The 25,506-nt window shown below is 38.7% G+C and overlaps 1 protein-coding gene across 2 annotated transcripts in view; it reads left to right on the plus strand.

Moving 5' to 3' along the window:
* The window catches only part of Pter (phosphotriesterase related), a 63,457-nt gene that overhangs the window by 30,553 nt on the left and 7,398 nt on the right, over nt 1-25,506 (plus strand). Inside the window, exons 1-3 of one of the 2 annotated variants that reach the window (XM_048367982.1) lie at nt 3,649-3,673; nt 7,907-8,380; nt 10,684-10,949. In XM_048367982.1, the coding sequence (XP_048223939.1) occupies nt 7,949-8,380; nt 10,684-10,949 (698 nt within the window). In that variant the 5' untranslated portion in view covers nt 3,649-3,673; nt 7,907-7,948. Of the gene's footprint in view, nt 1-3,648; nt 3,674-7,906; nt 8,381-10,683; nt 10,950-25,506 lie in introns of those variants that run through there. The other variant, XM_048367983.1, reaches the window with a different exon arrangement.

Genomic DNA, 25,506 nt, shown 5'->3' on the forward strand with positions numbered 1-25,506 from the left:
CCCAATGGAGGCAAGTCTACAGAGAATATCATTACATGATGGGATCATGAGAAGCCCTCATTCACCTCCAAGAAATTAGATAAACCAAATCTATGCATAAATGAACTGGCCAATCAAGAAATGGTTCTCATCTAAGTCCTTCCTGTATCTCTAATAATCAACCTCCAGTCCTGGCTAACTTCTCAGCATCTTTTCCTTCAGCTGTCGGTAACAGCTATAAATATTCACAAATGTCAGGTAATATGAGGCAAATAGATTGTGAAGCTCAACTGAAAACCTTAAATGAAGATACAGGCTGACATGAGGCTGATGGAAGAGGAGCTGTGCAAAGTCAAAGGAGATGACAGAGTTAGACCCTTGGCAGCCTAAGAGGAGAAAGCAGCATAGGTGGCCTCAAGCCACCGAGTAACTTGCTTAGTAGAAGACCTTGATTAAATTTTTAAAGTAGAAAAGGAAGAGGATCAAAGTGGTCTTTCTGAGTGTTCTAGACTCATACCTGTCACCCTAGCTAGCCAGGAGGCTGGAATCTGAGGATCGTTGTTCAGAGCCAGCCTGAACAGGAAAGTCTGTGAGACTCTTATTTACAAGTAAATACCAAAAAGCTGGAAATGGAACTGTGCCTCAAGTGGCAGAGCACTAGCATTGAGCAGAAAAGCTATGGAACAGCACCTGTTAGACCCCAAATTCAAGCCCCAGGATTGACACACATGCATGCTTGCACACACACACACACACACACACACACACACACACACAGAGAGAGAGAGAGAGAGAGAGAGAGAGAGAGAGAGAAGCTTATCTTCAAAAAACATTGGTAAGGCTAATCATTTTCATCATTGATACAAACATTAAATAAAGACTATAATATCAATTTGTCAGGAAAACTTCCCACCTCTCCACAAAATCCAACACCCAACTCTTCTTTGTGAGGGCATCGTGACATATGTATAATTATGCCTAATTTTCCTAACATTTTATTAGAGTTTGAAAGCTTTTCCCAACCCTTGAGAATTTACATAGTTTTTCAATGTTGGCCTCTTTATCCCTTATCTTGTATAGGATGCCACCTGTCTTAGACCATCCAGGCTTCTATCACAAAATACTACAGACTTTGTGGCTTACACACTGCCATTTGTCAGAGTTCTGGAGCCTGATATTCCAGGACCAAGGCCTTATCAATTTGGCATCTTCCTGGTTCATAAATGATTTGTCTTCTTGCTGTGTCTTCATAGGGTGGAAGGGATGAGAAGGTTCTTTGGGTTTGTTTTTTTTTTTTTAATGAGAACACTAACTCCATTCAGCACTTAGAGGCACCCTTACACCAGACTTTTCAAACAACTTTTTCAAACTGCCACAGCTCTGTGGACTAGCCCCTCTCTCCAGGTTTGCCTGTAAGCTGGGCCTGGAGTCAGTTGTACATCAAGGATGGCTCACTGACATGCATGTTAGCTTCCATAGGGCTGAGCTCAGTGGAAGACCCTGGACGGCTGAGATCGCCCAGCTCCATGGAGTGGCCAGGGCCTTTTCCTTATCCACATGAGTAGGGCAGACTTCTTACACTGCAGCACAAGTTCCCCAAAGCACAAAAGTGGATGATGCACCCAAAGATTACATCCTAAACTAACTTTCCCTGGCTCCTGCCTTATGCTTTTGATTACAGTGAGTCATTGCCCAGCTCAGGTTCAGGGGGCGGAGACAGGGGCTGCCCAAGAAGAGGAATATTGGAAAGCAGGTTCAATGGAGGCCATGCATGGAGACTAATACACTGCTGTAAGCACATTCATTTAAAAAGACACTTCCAGTTCCAGTTATCCATGGATAATGAGGACCTCCTGTAGCTCTAATCACTTCAGTGGGCATTTCCAAAAGCCTAATGAGTTCTGATGTCAATTGCAACAGTCAATCTACTTTTAACCATCACAGGCCTCAAGCGAAGGAATTCATTTATAAGCAAATTAGAGCCTCTGTTTGATTCATAAACTTCAACCCCCTATGGTTAGTTTTTAGAAAGAACAAGTTTAGGTCAGTTTGCCTAGGGAATACTAAGCAAATATTGGTTAAAAAAAGTAATAATAATTCAAAGTTGGATGCATAATAATAATTCCAGATGTTTGCTGTGATGTATCATTATCTTCACTTTCCATTTCAAATTTTCTGTGCTGGTTCAGGAAGACGTTGTTCAGGTTCTCATGTGAGGAAAGTAACACATCAGAAAAATTTTCTGATCGCTCAGTAAGGATATAATGGACCAAGACTCTAAGATTCAGGTTCTTCTAAGCCACATCTCCCTCCTTTAGTTTGCTTCAAAATTTTACAGGACCCAAAACTGAAGTTCACATTCCTATATTTCATTAATATGGATATAACACATGTATGCAAAATATGTATTTTAAAAGCCATTCTTAAGGAATATATTTCACTGGGGCTAGGTATGATAGTGGATGCCTATAATCCCAGCTATTTGGGAGTTGATATAGGAAGACTTCACTTCAAGACCTGAGCAAAAATAGTTGTGCGATCTTATGTCAAGAACAAGCTGGGCATGACTACCAGGGCACCAGTGAACCATACTGGTAATTGTAGCTACACATAAGGCTGAAATCCAGAGGATCGCAGCTTGAAGCCAGCCCAAGGAAGAAAAATCTGCAAGACTATCTCCACTACCTGCAGAAACTCAGGCTGAAGGTGTGGCTCAAGTGGTAATGTGCAAGCTGAATAGGCAAGCATGAGAGCCAGAGTTCAAACCCCAGTACTGGGGAGCAAAGCATGGTGGTTCACACCTGTAATCTCAGCTGCTCAGAAAGCGAAAGTAGGAGGCTATAGTTGTAATGTTATCATGAGACTCTGTAAAACAAGCTACATGATTAAGGACTGGAGTCATGGTTAACGTGGTAGAGTACTTATCTAGCAAGTACTAGCCATGAGTTCCACCCTTTAATCTGCAGTACGGCAGTAAATAAAGTGATTGCATTGGTAGGAAAATTGAAGTTAAAGGATATCATAGAAGCAATGGTGTCATCAGGAAATTATTTCACAGATAAGGAAACAGACTCCAAGTTCTTAAGCTTTGTGAAGGAAACAATGTTGTAACTGTTCTGTCTAGGAATTCTATGTGTGCTTTTCTCTCAAAGCTGTTGCAAGTGGGGAAATCAAACATTTACTTTAAATGTTCCACAATGTGAGTGTGGAAACTTCTGAGAACCAGACAGAGGGTCTAAGATCAGACCTGGCTTTTCAAAGAAAATGAATGTCAATCATCCAGACATGTTTTGACAGCACTAATCCTGACGCTAGTATGGCACTATAGACAGCAATGGCTAATGCTGCATTGTGATATGTGTAGATACTATTTTCTTCCTTCTTCAGTCTCATCTCTTTCACATTGGCCCCTGACTTCCTCTCAATATGCTTTCATTTGGTTGACTAGTGTTAGTTACCAAGTTCATACAGTCTGTGAGGGATGGGAAAGGTTGACCAGATGGCCCATTTGTTATCCAATCTGAACAATCAAATTAAGGTACAAGTCAGATCTCTAATATATGGGTGTTGTTTTAGGGATTGTTAATATTGTTGTTACTGTTATTGGCTTTAATTATCTATCTACTTTCTTAGGCTAATGAAAACAACAACAACCAAAAAGCTTGAGAATGAAAGCTACCATTTTCCTGTTGATGTAAGACTCACGCTACTCATTTGCATCTCAGAGCCATTTTGTTTTATTTCTGTCACATTTTAAAGAACTTGCTGGGTCCTGTTACTGCTCTGGGCTGAAATGGTTGGATTTCTTTCTCTTTTAAATGTGGTTGTGTGGTTACTGATTTTTTTTGGACAGTGTTTAAAATATTAAAAGTTACAAATCTGCATGCATTGGAACCACTTCGCCATAAATCTCTGGACCCTTGGGAAGGTATGGATTAGGTATAAGAGGAAATCCTGGTGTCTAGTTGCTGTGGTTCAATGAACACACTGTTACACACTGTTTAAGGAAAAGGCCTGCCATCAAATTGAACCTACATATGATGGAAGTATTCAAACAAGCCTTAGGAAATATTATACTGGTTTTAAAAATATTTTTGTTACAAATCAAATGTCAGCCATAAGTGCAGTGTTTATACAGTGCTGCTGTTGCTGTGTGATGTAACACATAAGAAAAAAATATATGGAAGTACTGATGAATTTGGGCCATTTATTTGAAGGATACTTTTTTAGCATTCACAAGTCAGCAAGTCCAGTTAGAAAGTTCCATCTGCTCTACCTCTTATTGCGTCTGTTTTCCGGCTGTCCCTACTGCTGTCATCTCAGACCAAGCCATCTGATTTTTTATCTAGATTATAGAAATATCCTACCTGTCTCTCCTGGCACACTTTGCCTCTTTCTTCTTTTCTTAGGATGTTCAGAGAAAGAAATGAGTGAAATGGAATCTGAGTGGGGTTAGCCTTTTACAGTTGTGGGAGAAGTTAGAGAATGAAACTGAAATCCAATTCACTAAAAAAAAAATCAAATTACTAAATTTGACTGCTACATCCAAATTGCAAGTCTGGCACTTCTAACCAGCTCTAGGACCAATGCCTCAGAGGCAGGTAGGAGAAGAGTAGAATGACTAACTAGAGAGGATGATGGGTAGTGGATATTACATTGAAAAGAAATCTCATTGATTCCCATGGAAAGTATTCATAGTTCTGAGAGCTCTCCTTCTGAAATGTGAAATGCAACTGGAATGGGTATCAACCTAGATAGATAGAATAATCAAGTGTACATCCAGATTGAAACAGCTACGGCAGAATCTCAGGGAAATGAAACAAAAATTGTCTCTGCTCCCAAATCTTCACGTATCAGGCAGGCTTCCTATTTTACAAAAGTTAATTTATGCATGTATTTTAACCACAGACAAATACTACTTACTCCCTCTGGATTTCAGATGTGTGGTTGTAGTAGCATTTTTTTTGTCTTCTCACTTTCTTCTTGTGTCTTTTTCTTAGTATTTTCTTTTTATTCTAGCCCTAATCAAGTTTGGAATAGTTGTTTCCTTTGGCCCAGTTGACCTAGTAATTGCAGACTCTCCTGCCTCTTAGACTATTCATATTTCATTTTGAATTACTAAAGAGTTTGTCAAACATGTTTATATTTCCAGCTATCCGTTTTTCCACTTGCTTCTTGGAAGGTCTGTGTAGTTATAAAAAATATATATATAGATGCTCTGGAAAATGCCAGATGCATTCTTGTTGATGGTCTCTCCCATCTACATAAATTTGGTACTGGTTGTCATCCTCCATCCTTTCCTTCCTGGTTCTATGATCTCTCACCTCTGAGGTGAAAGGTCATCAATAGCTACTTGCCTGTATCCTGAGAAAAGAACATCTTCCAGGCTGAAAACAAGCAGAAAAGGGCTTCCTAGCCTAGGAACCATTAATTCTAGAGACATACTTGACTCCACTCAAAGATGTATCCCAGCTTGCAGCAGAATAGGCTGCAGTCTGCTTGTTCATCTTTTCTCCTTTTCCAAGTGTGGCTTTTGCACTGTATGTGATAGTAGGAAAGCCAGGCAGCTCTGTCTGAGAGCATTAGAAGAGCTTCCCACAAGGGATGACATTTCCTAAGTGATATTTTTCATAAAGACACAGCTTGTGAGCTTGAAATGTGCCACGTTGCTCTTTCAACTACACATCAATTAAATATGCAGCTTGGTACTTCGCTGGTAAAAGTGGGAGTGTTTAATCAATTGATCCTAATTCTGGCCCCTCTGTGGTCTTCAGAATGCATCTGTATCTCCATCAGCCAGAAGGAAGGAAATGCCAATTAACCCATATGGAGAGTTGAGTCCATTATTAATGGCACTGTGATTTCCCCAGCTGAAAGAATAAACTACAACTCTTGGCTTTCAATGACAAGGACTAAGGCATTGAACAAAGAGCTTTGAAATGTTGTCAATGAATAATTTTACCCTGTATCATGTCTGGCAGCTGTGTAATGATTCTCTGAGCTGACCATATTTCCTCACAACTACCAAGTGAAGGATCTAGCTGTTGGAGGTATGATTTACAGAAGAACACCATCATATGAAACACAATGGCCCCATTAGCCACAAAGTCCCAAAGTTTTCTGGCAAAAGTCTAAGTTGACCACTTTTGTGGACCAGTGTATCTCAAATGCCTGCATTTAATGTGGTTGCAGTAGCCGAAAACTCATTGTCCTATAATTCTGTAACTCTTTAACTCTTTTTTACTGACTTCTGATTTTGTTTTGGTCCAGTTCTATGTATTACACTCTGCACATTACAACTGTTTCCATTGCCTTCCCAAGTCATTTTCTCTCAGTCCATCCGAAGATTAGAAATGGCCTAAGAACTTGTTAGAACTATCCTAACAAACCTATTTGTTGAACATGAGCTGTGTGCCAGACACAGGTATTACCTCTGTATCTCTTTAATTTAATTTAATCTAATGTATGTGATTAGCCCTTCAGAGGAATGTGGGAAAGTAATGTTTTCTGGATATCTCTGGTAGGAACAAGTTGAGAAGATTGAAGGCCACTATTGGTCATAGGTCAGTTTCCCCTTCATCCCCTGAGCATATGTGGCTGGAATCCTACAGAAGTTCTGTTTCCCATGGAAGTTTTGCTCTTGGTGCTTGGTATTTGGATGTGCTTTCAGCCCATTTTTCAGTATCAGCAACATCTATGCACTTAGAAATGGACTTATTCAGAGAAGTGCTGGTACTGGGTTGTGTTTGTCCCTGATAGAAATTTGGTACCTACTTAATTTCTTAGACAGTACAAAGAGGAGAAAAAGGTCTCTGGGTTGTTTTTTTTTTTTTTCTTTTAGAGACAGTTGGTTTCTCTTTCAATAATATCATGGTTACTTTCATCATGACTAAACTTTGTTTTTTTTTTAATTGTTTCTTTCTGTGAGCCCTACACAATAAACCATTTCAAATGAAGGATTCATTTGTTCTTGTTGTTGTTTCATTATTAATCCATAATAATTATTAATTGGGGGGGTATGCAAACCTCCCCAATTACTTTGGGAATATCCTCCATAAAGCCATGTGAATTAGCAATCTCATCTTAAGCTTTGCTTTGGGGAGGGGAGGGGGAGGAAGAAGTACTAGGATTCGAATTTGGTGCCTTCCACCTTACCCACACTCACCAACCTTTTTTGCTTTACTTATTTCTCAGATAAGGTATTGTACTCATGCTGGAGGTTGAACTCAGACTACAGCCTTCCCATTCCTGCCGCCCATACTGCTGGGATGACAAATGTGTATCACCCCACTCTGCTTGTTTGTCAAGATGAGATGTTACTAGTTATTTGTTTAGGTTGGCCTAGAACTAATGAGTCTCCCAATCTCTGCCTCCCAGTAGCTTGGATTACAAGCATGAGCCACTGTGCCTGCCACTATTTTTTGCTTCTCTAGCACTCTAATTTGTTTTACCTGCATAGCCAATGAATTGTGGAAGTAATTAGTAGCTTTGGTATATGTAATATAGCTGAAAAATGTTGAGATACTACCTACTAATACCAGTTAATTTAATGTAAATTATGTATTAAGAGGACTTTAAAAAAAGAAAACATGATTATTATGGAATTCTCCAGGAAAGCATAGCTGTAACTATGCCACCAACCTTAGGTGACTAGTAATGTGAACTTCACTGCAAAAAGTATTTCCAGCAGATGAAGTTGGGATGAGGCAGGAAAACCCAGTGGAAGTGTAAAGGGCTGTGGACCTTCACCTACCACACCTGTTATTCAGGGCTTCATGAAGGTAGATGCTGACTTGGTCAGGATAGTAAGTGAGGTTGTATCTCCAGTTGATTGACTCCCTTCCTCAATTTATGCCTTTTACTCATACAGACAGAATGTTGTATGTGTTCTATTTTTTGATTACCATTTTCTTTTTTTTCCCTCCAGAAATCACTCTTGTCGGAGCATCTTCTGGTGGTGCCATGCAAAATGTCTCCCTTAAGTGGGAAAGTGCAAACCGTGTTGGGCCTTGTGGAACCAAGCAAACTGGGCCGCACCCTGACCCATGAGCACTTGACAATGACCTTTGACCACTTTTACTGTCCACCTCCTCCATGCCGTGAAGCTGCCTCTAGAGAACCTATCACGATGAAAAATCTATTTTGGATCCAGAAGAATCCATATTCCCACAAAGAGAATCTTTGGTTGAATCAGGAGACAGAAGCTGTAAAGGAAGAATTGTTGTACTTCAAGGCTAAGGGTGGCGGGGCTTTGGTGGAGAACACAACCACAGGGATTAACAGGGATGTGAAGGTGCTGAAGTGGCTTGCAGAGCAGACTGGAGTCCACATCATAGCTGGAGCTGGGTTCTATGTGGATGCGACCCATTCTTCAGAGACCAGGGCCATGTCAGTGGAACAGGTAAAAGCCCCCATTCTTTGACAGTATTTGTGTATAAATTCCAGATAGCCCAGGCTTTGGATATACCATTGGCTTGTAGATAGCTGGTTATAAGTCACACAACAGAATCTCACAACCTAATCCTTGCTACTCAGGAGGCTGAAACCTGAGGTTCGTGGTTAGAAGCCAACCTGGGAAGGAAAGGCTATGGGATTCTTATCTTCGATTAATTACCAAAAAGCCAAAATTGGAGCAGTGGCTTGAGTGGTAGAACATGAGCTTTGAGGAAAAAAACCAAAAGGTAAAGGACAGCACCCAGGTCCTGAGTTTAAGTCCTGGTACCAGCACACACACACACACACACACACACACACACAACAGTTGGTCATATTATAAAATTTTGTGACATAGGCTTCTACCAATTTGTATTCAAATTAGTAGTATTTTATTTAATAAGAAAAAGATATATTGAGGAGGAATGTTACTGCATTGCTTATTGACAAACCTGATGCATTAATACTTAGGATTTGCTAGATAGTATGGTGCTCAGTATTGGCACCACAGTCTATTTGTAAGCCTCACTTTTTTCTCCCATGATAAGATGTAGTTATGCAACTTTGATTTCTTTTTCCAAGATTTTATAATAACCAATGATGAAAATTTCATTGTAGGGTGAAACTTGGCAGGCAGAGACTTGGCACTTTTGCAAATATGTTTCCTTCTCTTTTTATAAAACAGGAGGGGTAGAAGCAAATCCATTTTCCTGTTTTTGTGATAATATGATCTTAAGCAAGAATGGGCAGAAGGAAACAAAACTTCCATAGACAAAAAGAGAGTATAAACAGAAAGGTACTTTTTTTACATGTACATGTTTCCTTTCTGAGCTCACAGGTACCTGTTTACAGATGTTTATACAGACACACATATATATTTCTGTGTCTTCCTTGCCTGCTTTGTTTGAAAGAACATCAGCTGAGGTCTTTGCAAATGATCAATTTATATTTAAAATAATTTGTATCCAAATTCCATCTGTATTCTTTTCTGGGAAGAATTTTTATTTATTTTTAATATATTTATGTTAGTTAAAAACTAAAATGATGACAAGTATTATACATTTGTCAAACAAGTTTAGCAGTTACCAAACAGTATAAGGCTGGTATTGTGTGCTGTGAATTCTCTATCCTGAATAATGAACTCGAAATCAGAGAGAATTGAAAGCTGGGTGCCTATGCCTCCTGCTAGCTAATTTGGGAGGCTGAAATTAGAGGTTTCTATTTCAAGGCCAGCCTGGGCAAGAAAGTTCTGGAGACCTCTTCCCCATGCATAGATAGGAACTTTTGACGTCACATGTCCACCATTCTAACCTGTGTTGAGACTGAGATTGAAAGGATAAGGGTTCCAGGGCAGCGCAGACCAAAAAGTCTATGAAACTCCACTTTAGTGGAGGAAAGTGGATATGGTGGTGGCCCCTAGTGTCCCAGAAACTACAGGCAAACCAAAATAGGGAGACCACAATCCAGACACGCGCCCAGGCAAGGTGCAAGACTCTATCTTCAGAATAACCAACAGAAAAAGCAGGCTAGCGATGTACGTCAGAAGTAAAGCACCTTCCTAGTGAGGGTGAGACCCTGAGTTGAGATTCCAGTACCTATCCCCCTGCCCCCAACAAAAAAATAATTACTTGGTGCCTAAATATGAATGGATACATATATCAAGTCAGTGGCATTCATAGATTCTGATTACAGATTAAATTATGGATTGTTTTCCCTCATTCTAAATGTAGCAAAGGGGTGAATTTCCTACTAAATAATCACAGTATGATTTTAAATCTTGGATTTAGAATAACTTGTTGAATATGTGATTTGCCCAGCAAAATGTCTTTCTCATGTGCCAGTATTCTGGAAAATGAATGTTGAATATAATTTTAAAAGAATGCATGACTAAGTAAATTCATTCACATACTATGATGAATTAACGTGTGTGTGTGTGTGTGTGTGTGTGTGTGTGTGTGTTCACCAATACTGAGGCTTAAAGTCGGGGCCCGGGCACTGTTCCTTGGCTTGCGTTATCAAGGTTGGCGCTCTACCACTTGAGGTCACAACGCCACATGTTGTTTTGTTTTTGTTTTTGTTTATTGTTTTGTAGTAGCAGTTAACTGAGATAAAAGTCTTAACTTTCTTGCTCAGGCTGGCTTTGAACCTCAGCATCTTGGCCTCCTGAGTAGTTAGGATTACACACTTGAGTCATCAGCATTTGGCTCAAACGAATGAACTTTGATAAATTTCACAAGCTATAAAATCTTTTCTTTTTCATTTCCCTGCTAGCTTACCGATGTCCTTATTAGTGAAATTCTCCATGGTGCTGATGGAACCAGCATCAAGTGTGGTGTGATTGGGGAAATTGGTTGCTCCTGGCCTTTGACAGAGAGTGAAAGAAAGGTTCTTCAGGCGACAGCGCATGCGCAGGCTCAGCTTGGTTGTCCTGTGATCATCCATCCTGGCCGGAACCCAAGTTCACCGTTCCAGATCATCCGCGTATTGCAAGAGGCAGGTGCAGACATCTCCAAGACAGTGATGTCTCACCTTGATAGGTAAGCAAGTTATTGTACAAACTGGTATGATTGTATAATTCATGGTTAATCAAATTTTGGAAACATCAAAAATCAGATGGAAACTCACTAACGAACTAGAAAGGGAGTAGGTACAAAGTTTGATAAGTCACGTAAGTAAAAGTAAATGTAAGTAAAAAGTAAGTAAAATGACAACGCTGTCATTCTTGTGTGTTTCCTCCGTGTAGATGATATCCCACATATTTCGCATAGGCATTTTCTGTAATTTACTTCATCTTTCATAATTCTTCATGATAGATACCATGGCCTACTTTGTTTCGTGGTAGGATATCACAGTAGCTTCTCGGTATTTGTCAGTAACTGGGATGAAAACTATGACTACAAGTAGAACGGGAGTGATAATGAAAAAAAAGCAAACCACAATGCTTCCATTTCTTTCCTTTTTCTTTTGTTATCTTTAAGTATTTGTACAAAAGAGGTGCCGTTTAACAAATCAGTTTGTGAATACAGTGCATCTTGATCACTATTGCCCCCTTCAAAAGTCTCAACATCCCCTTCAGTCTACCCTTCCCCTTATCTTTCTTAATTTGGGGACATATTCAGTGAATTCTTGACTGGATTCTCTTCCTCCTACCCCTTTCACCATAGCCAAGATACAGAATCAGACCAGCTGCTCCTCAATGGATGAATGGATCAAGATAAATGTGGTATAATATACACAATGGAATTTTACTCGTCTATTAGAACAAATTATACCATTCATAAGGAAATTGAACAACTTGGAAAAAATTGTGTTAAGTGAAGTAAGCCAAACCCAGAGAAACAAAGATTGTATAGTTTCCCTCATCTGTGGTAGATAGACTGTGCCGATAATCTAAGTCAACATGTTGGGTGGTATGCAAGTGATGCAAATGAATTAACTGGCGTATAATAGACTCTATGGGGAGCTCAAATAGTATGATCATTTAGAAAGACTATGCCAAAGCCCAAAGAAATCAGCACCGGAAATGGGTACATGGACGAAGGGGGAGGCGGGCCAAGGGGACAGAGGTAGATAAATACTTATATTTCTATCTCCTGTTTGTAGTTTGAGTCATATGAATTTTAGAAAATGTAATTATGAAAGTAGGAAGTGTAGTTTGCTAGCGTGGTGCATTCGATGTTTATACCTGCTGTAACAAATTATTGGGTACCCTGAAACAACTGAGCCTCATTCCCTCATTCCTCATTCTAAAGGTAGATGTCAGAAATCAAAGTATTGGCAGGATGGTGCTACCTCCAGAAGCAATAGGGGAGAGCCCTTTGCTGACATAGCTTGAATCTTCCTGTAGCCACGTAGATGGAGTTTCTGCCTCTGTTCTCACATTGCTTTCTTCATGTCTGTGTCTTTTGTTACTTAAGACACATCACTGTATTGAGGACCCTCAGCTAATTCAGAATGATCAGTATCATGAGCCTTAACTTAACAATATGTGAAAATAATCCATTGTCCCAAATAAGGTTGCTTTCTGAAGTTCTGAGGGTTAGAACATAGACATGTGTTTTAGGGGTCCAACATGCAGCCTTCTACATAGCAAGTTAGTAACAAACCTAACAGTGCTGCCAAGACTAGTTTTAAGGCTTCCTGTTACATTTATATAAAAAATGAATACAGTACCAATGAGACTAATAATGTATTACAATTGCTTCTGTTTTGCAAGTTGGAATAAGTCCATGTTAACAGCTTGATAAATCCTGATCATCAGTCTTGACATTCTGATATTTAATAAACGAACAGACCTAAAAAAGTCTTCATAAAATTCCTTGACTTAATAGAAATATTGTAAAATCCTGTGCAAAAAAATAAACAAGTTATAGTCATGGCAAAACAGAAAAGCCCCCATTAATGGAGAAAGTGAGAAACACTGGGTGAAGACAGCCTCCTGACAATTGGCTGTCTTCAAAATATTCTCGTTGCACTGGTACAGTAAAGGGGTCATAGAATAGAGTATGCCATAACTTAAAGATTCGAACTTTTGGACCCAGAGAGGTCTTTAAATCCTGACTTTAACACCTGTGGTGTTAGTATGCTACTTACATCCCTTCCCTGTGTGACACTGTTTCACTTTCAGAGTCCTGACGTTCAAGAACTGTCTGATATAAGGATCATGAGGCTTATTTGGGTTTTCATCTCTTCAGAACTTGTCTTTTAAATGGAAAATCCAGTGTAACTACATGACTGTGTTTATTGCTCTGTATGTGGCAGTACTGGGGCTTGAACTCAGGCTCTCCCATGCTCATCGCCTTTTTTTTCTCAAGGCTAGCTCTCTTGTCACTTGAACCACAGCTCCACTTATGGCTTTTTAACTGGCTAATTGGAAATAAGAGCCTCACAGACTTTGAACCTCCGTCCTCAGAACTCAGTCTCCTGAGTAGCTAGGTTTACAAACATGAGACAGCAATGCTTGGCTTTGTGACTGTATTTATTAATAGGCTTACTCTAAGGGTTTTTTGTAGTTATTAATACTTATTATTATTCCTTTATATTAATTATTTTCCTTCATTTTATTTTCACATTTCATTTCTTTGTAATGTATATACTGTATTGAACAATTTATATGCACTTAAAATATGAATGGCAGGAATGTAAAACAGGTACTACCCAGTGGGTGGGCATATTGGGATGGCAGAGAGGGTGAATATAATCAAAAGACTTCATGTTGAAAGTGGAACAAGGAAGTTTGTTGAAATTACTTTGAGAAGCGGGTAGGGGATGATAAAGAATGATGGAAGGAGTGATTTGGATCAAGGCAGGTTGTATGCCTATGGGTACATGTCAAAAGAAACCCCTTCCTTCAACTAATTGATACTAATAGACATGTAGAAAGACCTAAACAGGATTTTTTTCCCCTCTTCAGTTTTACTCAGTATTTTGAAAGTATTCAACTGGAAAGATTTTCTGTGAATAGTTTAGGCTGCCATATTGCTTGAAACTGGTACAAGATACGTCTTTAAAAAGTCTTTGTACCACTACCTATTTACACTTAGAAATGCAAGTTAGGAAATAACATTTGCCACAACTAGAAAACAAGTTTTCATTGTAAATGGTGAGATAAACCTTACTCCTACCACTGTAGTATTTCCTGGCTCATAAAACCAAACAATATATAAAGCTTAACTGTTATTTCCTAGTGATATATACCATGCTCATATATATTTTGTATAAATATAACATAGATATATGTTACGTTACATCAACACATTTTTTTCTTTAAAACGATCAAAGTTGGCAGCCATTTCAATATGGCCCTTTAGGACGGATCAGGACTAAATGGACCATTGCTAGAGCAGCCACACATTCTAGACCTAAATAATAAATGCTCTGGGATTCCAGTGCCTGAAAGAAAGACATCCATGGTAGTACCATTTCTATGGGGAGGCAACCAGGAAAAAGGACTTTCAAAAATGTGATGCATTGGAGAAAACAAACTGCATAACATTAACAGGAAAACTAATAAGGAAGCCAGATGCAGGCAGCAGAAGCCGTTGGAGGCGGCCCTTCAGGAGAAGCCAGTTGCCAGGCTGGGGTTGACGAGGTCGTCCTTTCGAAGGCTCGCTCTGCTCAGCTGGGCTGTGCACAGAACTGAACTTGCACCCAGAGGAAAGGGACTCCTCTCTCTCTCTCTCTCTCTCTCTCTCTCTCTCTCTCTCTCTCTCTCTCTCTCTCTCTCTCTCTCTCTCTCTCTCTCTCTTTACTGAGGACAACACACCCAAGGGCATGTGTCTGCTGCAACCAAATGCAAAGGACACACAAAAAGAAGAGCATCTGGAAACATGGCCCCAAAAAGCACGCAGAAGGGATGTTTTGGATGTAGAGAAGGGTATGAAGCCACAGGCTACCATGCATGTGAAGATAAGTTGAGGGGTGCCCAGCGCCCCCCATAGACCTTTGAAACCGGAGGGTTCTGTAGCAGGACAATCCCTCCACATCGAGCACCTGTAAACTCCGCTTATTTTTCCCTTTCCAAGTTGGTTTTGTGTCCTTTTAGAGAACACAAAAATAAGGCATTTTACTGTGCCCACGAGCACACGGAGGCAGTTCACTGTTTCTGAATGCATATAAGATTTCATTGGGATTGATGCATTTGTGCAGGCCTGTGCACACATGCACGCACACACACACACGTGCACACTACCATCATAGCTTCCTACATGGCGATCCTCAAAGGGGACAGTTGGGATTCTGAGGGGAGAGAGTTAATGAATGGCCTTCACCTTTGGAGATTTCTGAACCACGTTGTCATGTGACCACTTGTGACCTGCTTCAGGTCATTTATTTACCAGGTGATAACAGCTTGACAAGATAAATATGCTTCTGTACCCGGGACCTCCCCTCGCCATCTGTTCCCCTTACGAAACATGGGCTTGCTAAAGAGCAGTTTGACTGCTGAGAATCTCACCCTCTGGGATACCATGGGGTCCACATTTATTGGAAAATAGCAACCTGCCCTTTGTCTGATTGTTTGGGCTTTTGATACACAAGGCTTTGCACTGTTTAATCATTTATAATAATTTTACCACCTACTAAAATTGTATGCATATTTTTCAGGTGGTAGCTAATATCAGAAACATCTGGGGCCTGGTTTAATTCAGGTATATGTGCAATGAAATGAACACTTCTCTGATTCCCTTTTTGTTGTCCTCTTTGAGGATGTTTTACCATGCACTGTTAGAGGAGCTGTATGGCCACAAAAATCTTGATTGCTGATCAAAGCTGGATCAAACAACATGGGTGGTGGATATGTGGATACTAGCTGCTCACTGATGGGACTCCCATGCTTACTAGAGGCCAACAGACAGGTGCTGTTCTTCAGTCTTTTTCTTCTTGGCTATCTATTTTAAAAGCCAAAGGACTTTGATGGACATCCATAACCCATGATTTGATTAGGGGCATACTAATCGAGGTAAGAAGATAAGCACGTCATTCTCCTTGGAAATTTCTCCCCGAGGAAGGTAAAAGAATTTGACTTGAGGGTTTCTGAAGACTAGAAGGTAAAACTCAGGGAATGGGCCAGCCGACAAATACATTTTATTCTCTTTGCTTCTGATCATCTATGCCAAATTGGCCAAATCTTAGGAAAAGACAGATTTAACATAGTTTTTGTGTTTTTAATTGAACGAAGGAAGAGAGAGGAATATCGCTTCCTTCCCTCAATAATTATTGAGTGGTGATTTACCAGACACAAGACCATAGCCAGAAGAACTTACTCTCTGCCTTCAAAGTGATTCTTTGATTAGAATTACAGTGACATTTAACTTTGAGATGGTCTCTGAAAAGAAACCACAAAAGCAATTATGTGATATCCATGGAACTGGACACTTTTCATTCTTATAACTACTGGTGAATTAATGGGAAGCTATTCAAAAACAATTCCAACCAAATGTTTGGTAAATGGAACTTGAACAAAACATTTCTGCATTGCTAAACATACAGTGTCCTTTATAGAGAATAATTGGAATGTGGTGAGCGTACAGTGGTGTACAATGTTTAGAGTCCTGTGACTCTGGCTGTGTATTTGTTAATTGTTTCTTTATTGGATGATGTGTGCATTATATACATAGTATAGAAAATCCGTTGAACAGAATGAGGTTGCCTTAAATATATCATTGCAGTATTCATTATTTCAGTCAATTGACTCAGATCCAACCAGAGTAAGACATTCAAGAAATTAGTCCAGGCAACAAAAGAGAAGCCTGATAAGCAAGTGAGAATTTTTTTTAATCAAAGTGTTTACTAATAATACTTATTTTTCCAATTAGGAATGTCTTATAGTTATAGTATGACAGATTAATATATACATTCATATGTATTTTCACATGTAAGCTTTATGTATAAGTCTAGATTCTATTGTACATATATTGGCTACTTATATAGTTCTATGTGAATTGGGATAATAAATTTTATATAAAATATACATGAACACAACCTGGAAATTTTAGTTTGAAATTATGTGGTGCCATTTAACAACGTCTTTATTTTTCCCTATGAATATAGCATAGACTTGGTATTCATGGAGGAAAGATACTGAAGTCAGGTTATCTGGGTCCAAGCTCTGACACTAAGTACCTGCTGCCTTCAGTACATCACTTAAGCCTCCCAGTTTGTCTTTTTTGCTGAAAAATTTTGTGGTTAACTTAAAGTGCTATGCATATTTCAATATTATTGCTTACCCTGGGTGTTTCATATATATATATATATATGGACTACTCTAGAAGGACAGAGATAGTGGAGAGAGAGAGAGAGAGAGAGAGAGAGAGAGAAGAAGAAGAAGAAGAAGAAGAAGAAGAAGAAGAAGAAGAAGAAGAAGAAGAAGAAGAAGAAGATGGAGACAGACACAGAGACAGGAAGGAAGAAGAAAGAAATCCAAAGAAACATTTTACAAACTAAAATGAGTGCAGAAAAAGGTGGTATCTCTCAATTGTGTCCAATAAAATGCAATTATATTATGTTGGTGAATGGTATTGGTTGACTATCCCAAATTGAGCAGATATGTGAGCAGATCGACCACGATCACAGCAAAAGAAGGCACTTGTCATGTCTTCTATTCAGTACATTTTGCCCACCAAAACCTTTCACCAGTAATTTTTTTCTAAAGCAATTTTTCATGATGCTGACACCATTCACATGAAATGTGACATTTTAACAAATAGGATTGCCATGCCTCTGAGATTTGTCTTCACTGTCCTCAATACGGTCATTCCCTGAACGGTGTATTGCCTTACAGGAAAAACACAGCCCCTTCTACACTATGTGGCAGCTGGAAGGTTAGAAACCTCTTCCTAAGATGAACAAACTGTGAGATGAACGTATTTTAAGATATGTTTAATTACACTTCGCAATCCAGAGTCAATTTCTGGTTTGAGTCTAACTTATGGAAGGGCTTTGTCTCTCCTGGGGCCATCTGTTCCTTTTTCTTTAACCTATACGTAAGTCATAATATTGAATGTGTGACAGCATTCCTTCCTATGATGTCATTAAGAGGGGCTCAACATAATCAGAGAACTGAAAAGCATGGGAGGAGGGAGATCTTTCTAAAAATACAGATCACAATATTTTGAATTATTATCTCTAATGTTGCAACTACTTTTACATAAAATTAGTTTCATGCTTTAATGCAGAATGAAGCCTAAAAAAGATAAACTACATCTTTAAAATACATTCATATGTAACCATAAACATTTATGAGAACATCCCATTCTAACTGGTATCTTGTGTTTAAGTGGAATCGACATTTTTTGTGAGCATTTCATTGAAATAGCAAATTATGTTTTAAAATTCATTGGCAATGTTTATTCCACATATGAATTTTGACATTTTAATTTATTCTTAACTAAAATTAATTGAAATCTGTCAATTGGTAGAAAGCCATCTTGGTGGTATGCAATAGTAGAATACACATGTAGCATGCACAAGGCTCTGGTTCAATATCCAAGCTCCCCCAAAGTATTTTTTCATATTTAATCTTTGAAGTAAAGTGGCCATTGACATACTAGAAATATACATGAATAATGTCTTAAAATCATGTTTCTATTGACTCTAGTGAGACAAGGTCTTGGTTAATTGTCCACACTGTTATCACACTCAAGCTCTAGGATTATATGCTACTGTACTTGGCATTGATATTAAGATTATTTGATTTAAATGATTTGTTATGATCATAAGTTATAATACTTCATGCATTAATTTCTTTTTTAAATGCATTAGATATTTTTGATTAACTTTAGGTCTTTAGATGAGTATTTCCAGCTAAGTTTAGTAAATTTTTTAAGTAGCTGTTGAATAACTTTCATGAAAGAAAGAATCCTGTGTTATTCTATTTGTGCAAATGTCCATTTGTTTTAAATTGAGACATTTAGGAGAAGAAGACAAAGAGTTTTTTTGTTGATTTTTTTAAATTACTTTTTTGGAAAAATGTGCTTATGATGATCACTCGTTGAAATGTACTGTTTTTCATATATCAATTCTATATATGTTGTATCTTTATTGCTGAGTTTGTGTGCCAATGTTTTCTAAAAATGGCTTTATTGGGAGTGCATGTTTTAGTGAGGAATGCATTTATGCTTCTCCATGTACCAGACACTGAATTAGATCAGTGAGCAAAGCAGATATGCCTTCCTGGTACCCAGCCTCTAAGCCCAGGAACTCAGACTTCAAATGTCTGATAAACTACCATGAAGCTACAGCGAAGCGTAATGGCAATAGCACCCGACTAAGCATGGGAATACCAGGGCTGTATATTGCTTGGAAGATCCATGCCTGTTGGATGTGATGTTGCATTTTGTGGTCCCAGGTACTCAGGAGACAGATAGGATGATCATGGTCAAAATTTAATCCCAACAAAGTTAGGTCAGGATCCTCTCTGAAGAAATTCTTTTCTCCAATATAGGGGGAGGAGGGTCTTTTGGTCACCTTTCCCCCAAATCAGGCAGTTATAGCTGTTTGAACTTATTTCCAGACCTTACATTTCATAGGCATGTGTTTTTATGCTAGTATCAGGATGTTTTGTTCTTATGGCTTCGTATTCTCATTTGAAATCAGGTATGCTGATACTTCCAGTAATGTTCTTTTTGCTTACTACTTCTTTAAATATTTGAGGTCTTTCATGCTTCTATATGAATTTAAGACTCCCCCCCACCCCATTTCTGTGAACAATAACATTGGAATGTTACCATACATTGGAGATTACATTGAACCTGTAGACTTTCAGTAATATACCTTTTCTTAATATTTAATTCTACCTATCCACGAACATGAACAGTCTTTCCAAATATTCTCGTGTCTTCTTCAATGTCTTTCTTCATGTTTTGACACAAACCAAAAGCAAAAGGCCTACAGGTGTTGCTCACCTGTTAGGGCACTTGTCTAATAAGTACAGGGTCCTGAGGTCCATCTTTTATACCAAAAAGATCTAGGCTTTGGATTATTTGTACAGTGACATTAATACACAACATGTTTATTTCACCAGTTTGTTGTGAGGTTCAAACCTTCCATGTTGTTGGTATTGTTTAGTAGAATTTATCCATTTTCTGAAACAAGACACAGTGTTAATCAATTGCCCAAGACATGTCCTGGAGTTCCTTCTTCCTTCCCTGTCTTTCTGTTGACCAGTGCTCCATAGTTTTTGTTCTATCTGTTGTTGCTTTCTCTACCATGGTTAATGACAGTACTATTCACCCTAAACGTTAGCTGAACTCTTTCCTCTCCTGCACTCAATTTGGAAAACATATCTACCTCACTGAGATCTCTAAATGCAACTTTTCCTGTCCCCTCCATTCCTCTTACTAGAACTCAGGCCCACATTTGTCACTGAAACAATTGTGAGTCTCCTGGTTTCCTCCAGAATCTGACTTCCACAGCCTTTGAGATTTATCTTTCCAAATATAAGTTTGTTAACATTCACCTTTGGACTTAAAACTCTTTAGTGGAGTCCTTTTCCCAAAGGCACAAACCCAAATCTCTTAATCTTTGAGTCCCTACCTCTTCTCCAGTGATTTCCATTATTCTGTAGAAGCCACACACAGAATCTGGGTTAAAGCTACACTGACGTCTTTAAGAGTCCTGGGCTAATTGATCTTACATGCTTCTCACATGACCTTGGCCCTCTGCTATGAATGTCCATATTAACTTGGAAGAATCTTTTTTTCAATACGTGACTCACCAAAGCTTTCCTTAAACCAAAGTTTCTCGTAACCTAGCTGAGGTGTGTTTATCTTTTTCTCTTGGCAACCTACTGCCTACAAGTGCTATTATTATTATACTTGACAGATTCAATAAGACAATTATTTATTTCTATGTCCTTTTCCTCTAGAAGATAGTACGTTTTCTGAAATGTAGGACTCTGTGTCCTCTTTGTTTTCTAGCTCATGTTTCATTGTAATGTGTGGTCAACAATGTCTTACTGGATGGATAATGGATGGATTGATGATGGCTAAGTGGATGGATGACAGAGTATTTCTTTCCTCATGTACTTTATTCCTGATTAAAGCATTTAAAAGCAGTAATCCCCATTTCACAGAATCTCAGCAGATAATCCTGTGGATTGTCCATTTCTCGCACCACTTCTTGTTTGTTTTGTTTTTGTTTTTGTTTTTGTTTTGTTTTGTTTTTCCAGTCCTGGGCCCTGGCTTGTTTGCTCAAGGCCACTTGAGCCACAGCGCCACCTCTGGCCGTTTTCTATATATGTGGTGCTGGGGAATGGAACCCAGGGGTTCATGTATAGGAGGCGAGCACTCTACCACTAGGCCATATTCCCAGCCCCTCGCCCCACTTCTGAGCTAAAACTTTTTTATGTGAGTAGTATACTTCAACTCAATTCATCTTATGCATTATTCTTTCCATTATTCCTTCATGATATTTTGTGTTTATAATATAGAGGCTTTAAATACATTTATTTGTAATTCTTGCTTTAAATATATCTTCCTCCCCAGGCATTAAGTTCCTAGAGACGTCAGCTGAAGTTTCTTATATATATTTATATTCAAAACACAGAAGATATCTCAAGATAGGTGGTGGTAGATGTTCACTGAACTAATTCATTAGGGTGCATTTAAATGTAGGGAAATATATCAGGTATTCTGGGAGAACTGCCTTGTGTTTTACTTATTTATTTTATCAGGGCCGGGGCACTGTCCCTGAGCCTCTTTGTGCTCAAGGCTAGCACTCTACCTCCTGAGGCACAGCATCACGACCGGCGTTTGAGTGGTTAACTGGAGATAAGAATCTCACCGGGACTTTTTTGCCCAGGCTGGCTTTGAACAGTGATCCTCAGATCTCAGCTTCCTGAGTAACTAGGATTACAGGGATGAGCCACAGGAGGCCGGCCTAACTTGTGTTTTAACTTCAGACTTAAAACACTAGATAAATGATAAGGAGGTTCTGAAAATGAAGACAGCCAGGCCACTTGAGATGTCATTTTCAAGACTGGTAAGAATACATTTTTTCCCTAAATTTATGTCTGTTCCTTGTAGAGTTATATCAAGTTATTCTATATTATATGTAGTGAAAATTTATTAGCTGAAGGAACAGAAGTATAAAATATGCAGCAGAAGAAATTATATCATAGAAATAATAAAAACAAATACTCTCATTTAAAAAAGTCTCCTCTTTGCCCTGGGAATTCCAAGGATATTTCATAAAAGACGTCCATTGTAAATATGGATTTTCTTTATTGTGCAATGCAGTTCCGCGTGCCACGGTCACCTCTCTGACTGTTAGGGTAATGAGAGAAAAATAAATACCTAAAAACCTGGATAAAATTGGAGTTGAAAAAAAGATCACATTATTCATAGGTATAGAATATGGAATGAGGAAGGCAGATGAGGTTAACACCTCTACTTTTATGTGATGCTCTATGAGGTCATTAATGGTTGGGAAGGCTGAGACCTCTGTTTCATCTTTATCTGAAGGACACCAAGCAGAGTCCATTTTTCTGTGGAGCCACACTGACATTCAGGGTCAATCCTTTCTCCAAGTGGAAAATAATCACTTGCATAAATAAAATTCCGGCAGCACGTTGGCAGTTCATGGAAGTCATCCAGCTGAATGTCAGTTTCTGGTAGGTAAGTCACCTTGTTAGACATTCATAAAGCAGGCTGATCCTGCTTGGTTTTGTGATGGTGACTATTTCTTCATAGAGTGATGGGCCGCAAAATGGAATTGGAGGCGTTCTGGTGGAGATGGGAGGGCCTCTCATCATGGAAGGGACTTAGCCAAGAACATGGCTTTCTATACAGCTTCTCTATTTAAAAGCTGAGTTGCTTTAACTTAAGAACCTGTTTCTCACCTGTGAAGTAGGGATGTTCTGCTTTCTTCGTGTTAATGTTTATAAGGATTACAAGATCAAAAGCTATGTACTAAAAGATCAAAGGCTATTACATGCCTATGTTACAATTTGGCTATAAAATGTCACCAAAAAAGGCCACTATGTTGAAGTCTCAGCTTCTAGGTGATGGAGCTATTAAGAGGTGGTTGGATCATGAGGGTACTAACTAGTCAACAGAGTCCACTGTAAGCTCACAGGTGAATGAATGAATGGGGCTGATAGCAGGTAGTAGGTCATGTGAAGGATATATCTTATGTATGGCTTCCTCCTCTTTCTCTCTCAGCTTTTCAGCTGCCAAAATGTGGGCAGCTTTGCTTCATGCTGTGAGTTTACCATGATGCTCAGCTTTACCTCTGGTTCAGAGCAATGAGACCTATTGACCATGAGCTGCATCCTCTGAAACCTGCTTTTAAACTGTTTCTTCAGATATTTTGTCAACAAGAAGCAAACTATTAGAACCTAATATTGTTTTGTGTTGGTTGTCTGGTACCATCTCAGTCTCTCGCTCTATACTTTCTTAATATCTGGTACCAGATACTTTGGGGTTTCTGTTTGCTTTTTGTTTCATTGGGAAAATATACCTGATCATAGACACTAGCTTCTTCCTTTTCTGTTTTGCGCTGTCTTTTCTTCTTCACCCTGAGTGTCTATTCTCTCAAGTACCTATTTTCTCTTGTTCTTTATGGAGAGATAAAATGTAAAGTGCAGCGCAATTCCAGACACATAAATTCTTATACATAAGTCCTTAAACTTATCAACCACTATGGTCATGACAAGCAACTTTACTTTTTATTTTCAATTATAACTGTTAGCTGAATATTATTCCTATGACTTTACATTGGCTGTGAACTTTTCACTAGGTATATCTGCATATATAACTTAAAACTGAGAAAACATGGTGTTAGGACAGTAAGGCAAAAGAAGCAAAAAAGTACTAAAAGCAGAAATAAAAGTTTGATAAATCTATTGGAGTCTCTATCCCCTTTCTGGTTTCCTCCTACCTTAGTGTTTTGCCTATAGTAGATAACTAAGAAATTGAATTGACTATAAAGGATACTATATTGACTCAAGAGACTTTTCTCTCTTATGTTATTTTAACTGTGTATATTTTGTTTTTAAGTATGATTCTTGGGGGAAAACAGAATATGTTTACTATATAAAAACACACATTCTTTTAGTCTAGTAATTTGGAAACATAAGATGGTCTCCATGGTAAGATTAAAAAAAAAACTAGTATTAATAGAAGATATCACAGAACTAAGGCACATTTTAGAGGAAAGATTTTTTTTCTTAGCTTCCTAAAACAACATCATGAACTATAAGTTATGAGAAGCTGGTGAACAGTCGAAAAGGAGCCTGCCATAATATGATAACTGGAGTGAAAGTCAATAGTGAACTCCCAGGAAACATCCCAGGGAAGGCAGACTCTTCTTGTACCTGTGACACACAGAAGCTTAATTGGTTCTCCCATGGTTTGGGAGAAGGGCTTTGAAAATACTTCTGACCTCTTAACAGCAGACTTAGAGACATATGTAATGGTGCTTTCACCCCCGAAGTTGCCAGAGAAATAGAATATCAGTGAGATAAAAGTCTACTAAGGCAATGATTGTCTGACACTCAACCCTTCTCAGGCCACTTTTGAATCCCAGACAATCACTTCCTTTCTCTAGATTCCTAATTCCCTGCACTTTGTAACTAATGGAGGACAGACCATACTAATGGAGGACAAACTTCCTCATGATGTTTTTCTTGGCATGTCCCAGCAGGATGTTTTTGGCCTTTCTTATTTCTCGATGTGATTCATTGTCTATAATGGTATTTGGGGGCTCTCTGAGTACATTTCCCTTTTTAGTTGCTGTGATCTAAATTTCTTGAGACAATCTACTCTTAATTCTTATTCTGTTCCCCTGTCTGTAGCTATATTAATGTGAAATAATTTTATATTCTTTCCCAATCATTTCATAGTTACATCTTAGAAAAATGATATTTTATTTATTTTTTCTGCCAGTCCTGGGCCTTGGACTCAGGGCCTGAGCACTGTCCCTGGCTTCTTTTTGCTCAAGGCTAGCACTCTGCCACTTGAGCCACAGAACCACTTCTGACCATTTTCTATATATGTGGTGCTAGGGAATCGAACCCAGGGCTTCATGTATACGAGGCAAGCTCTCTTGCCACTAGGCCATATTTCCAGCCCCCAAAATGATATTTTAGTGTGATATCTCTGAAATGAAAATAGATCCATAAAAGTTACTATAAAATAACGAGTCTTAAACATATACATTTAATCATTTTATTTGTCTGTCTGTATAAATGCCCAAGCTTTAAAAAAAAAAAGAATTTGAAAAAGTATTACACATAGGCTTTGGAATTCATTTTAGGACAATTTTTTAATCTTCACAAGAAAATCACCTAGCTTCCTTAGAGTAAACTTCCTGTTCCACCCAGAAGAGAATTACTCACCTAATTCACTAGACCTGATGGATGACAAATATCCTTTGGTAGTTTCCACAGATCACAGCAGTCTTTAGAGGATGAAAATTTAACCCACTAAAATTTGTCAAAAGAATGTGAGACATCTTCTAGAGACAACTATGGAGGAAAGTTAGAAAATTATGTCTGAGTAATGGCAGCATACTTGAAACAAGTCTGCAGCTCCCAAGTACTTTGAAGTGGAAGGCCCTTTTGGTTGGGTACATTCCCTTGTTCCTGGTAACAAT

This window comes from Perognathus longimembris, chromosome 18, assembly GCF_023159225.1.
Source record: "Perognathus longimembris pacificus isolate PPM17 chromosome 18, ASM2315922v1, whole genome shotgun sequence".
NCBI lineage: Eukaryota > Metazoa > Chordata > Mammalia > Rodentia > Heteromyidae > Perognathus > Perognathus longimembris.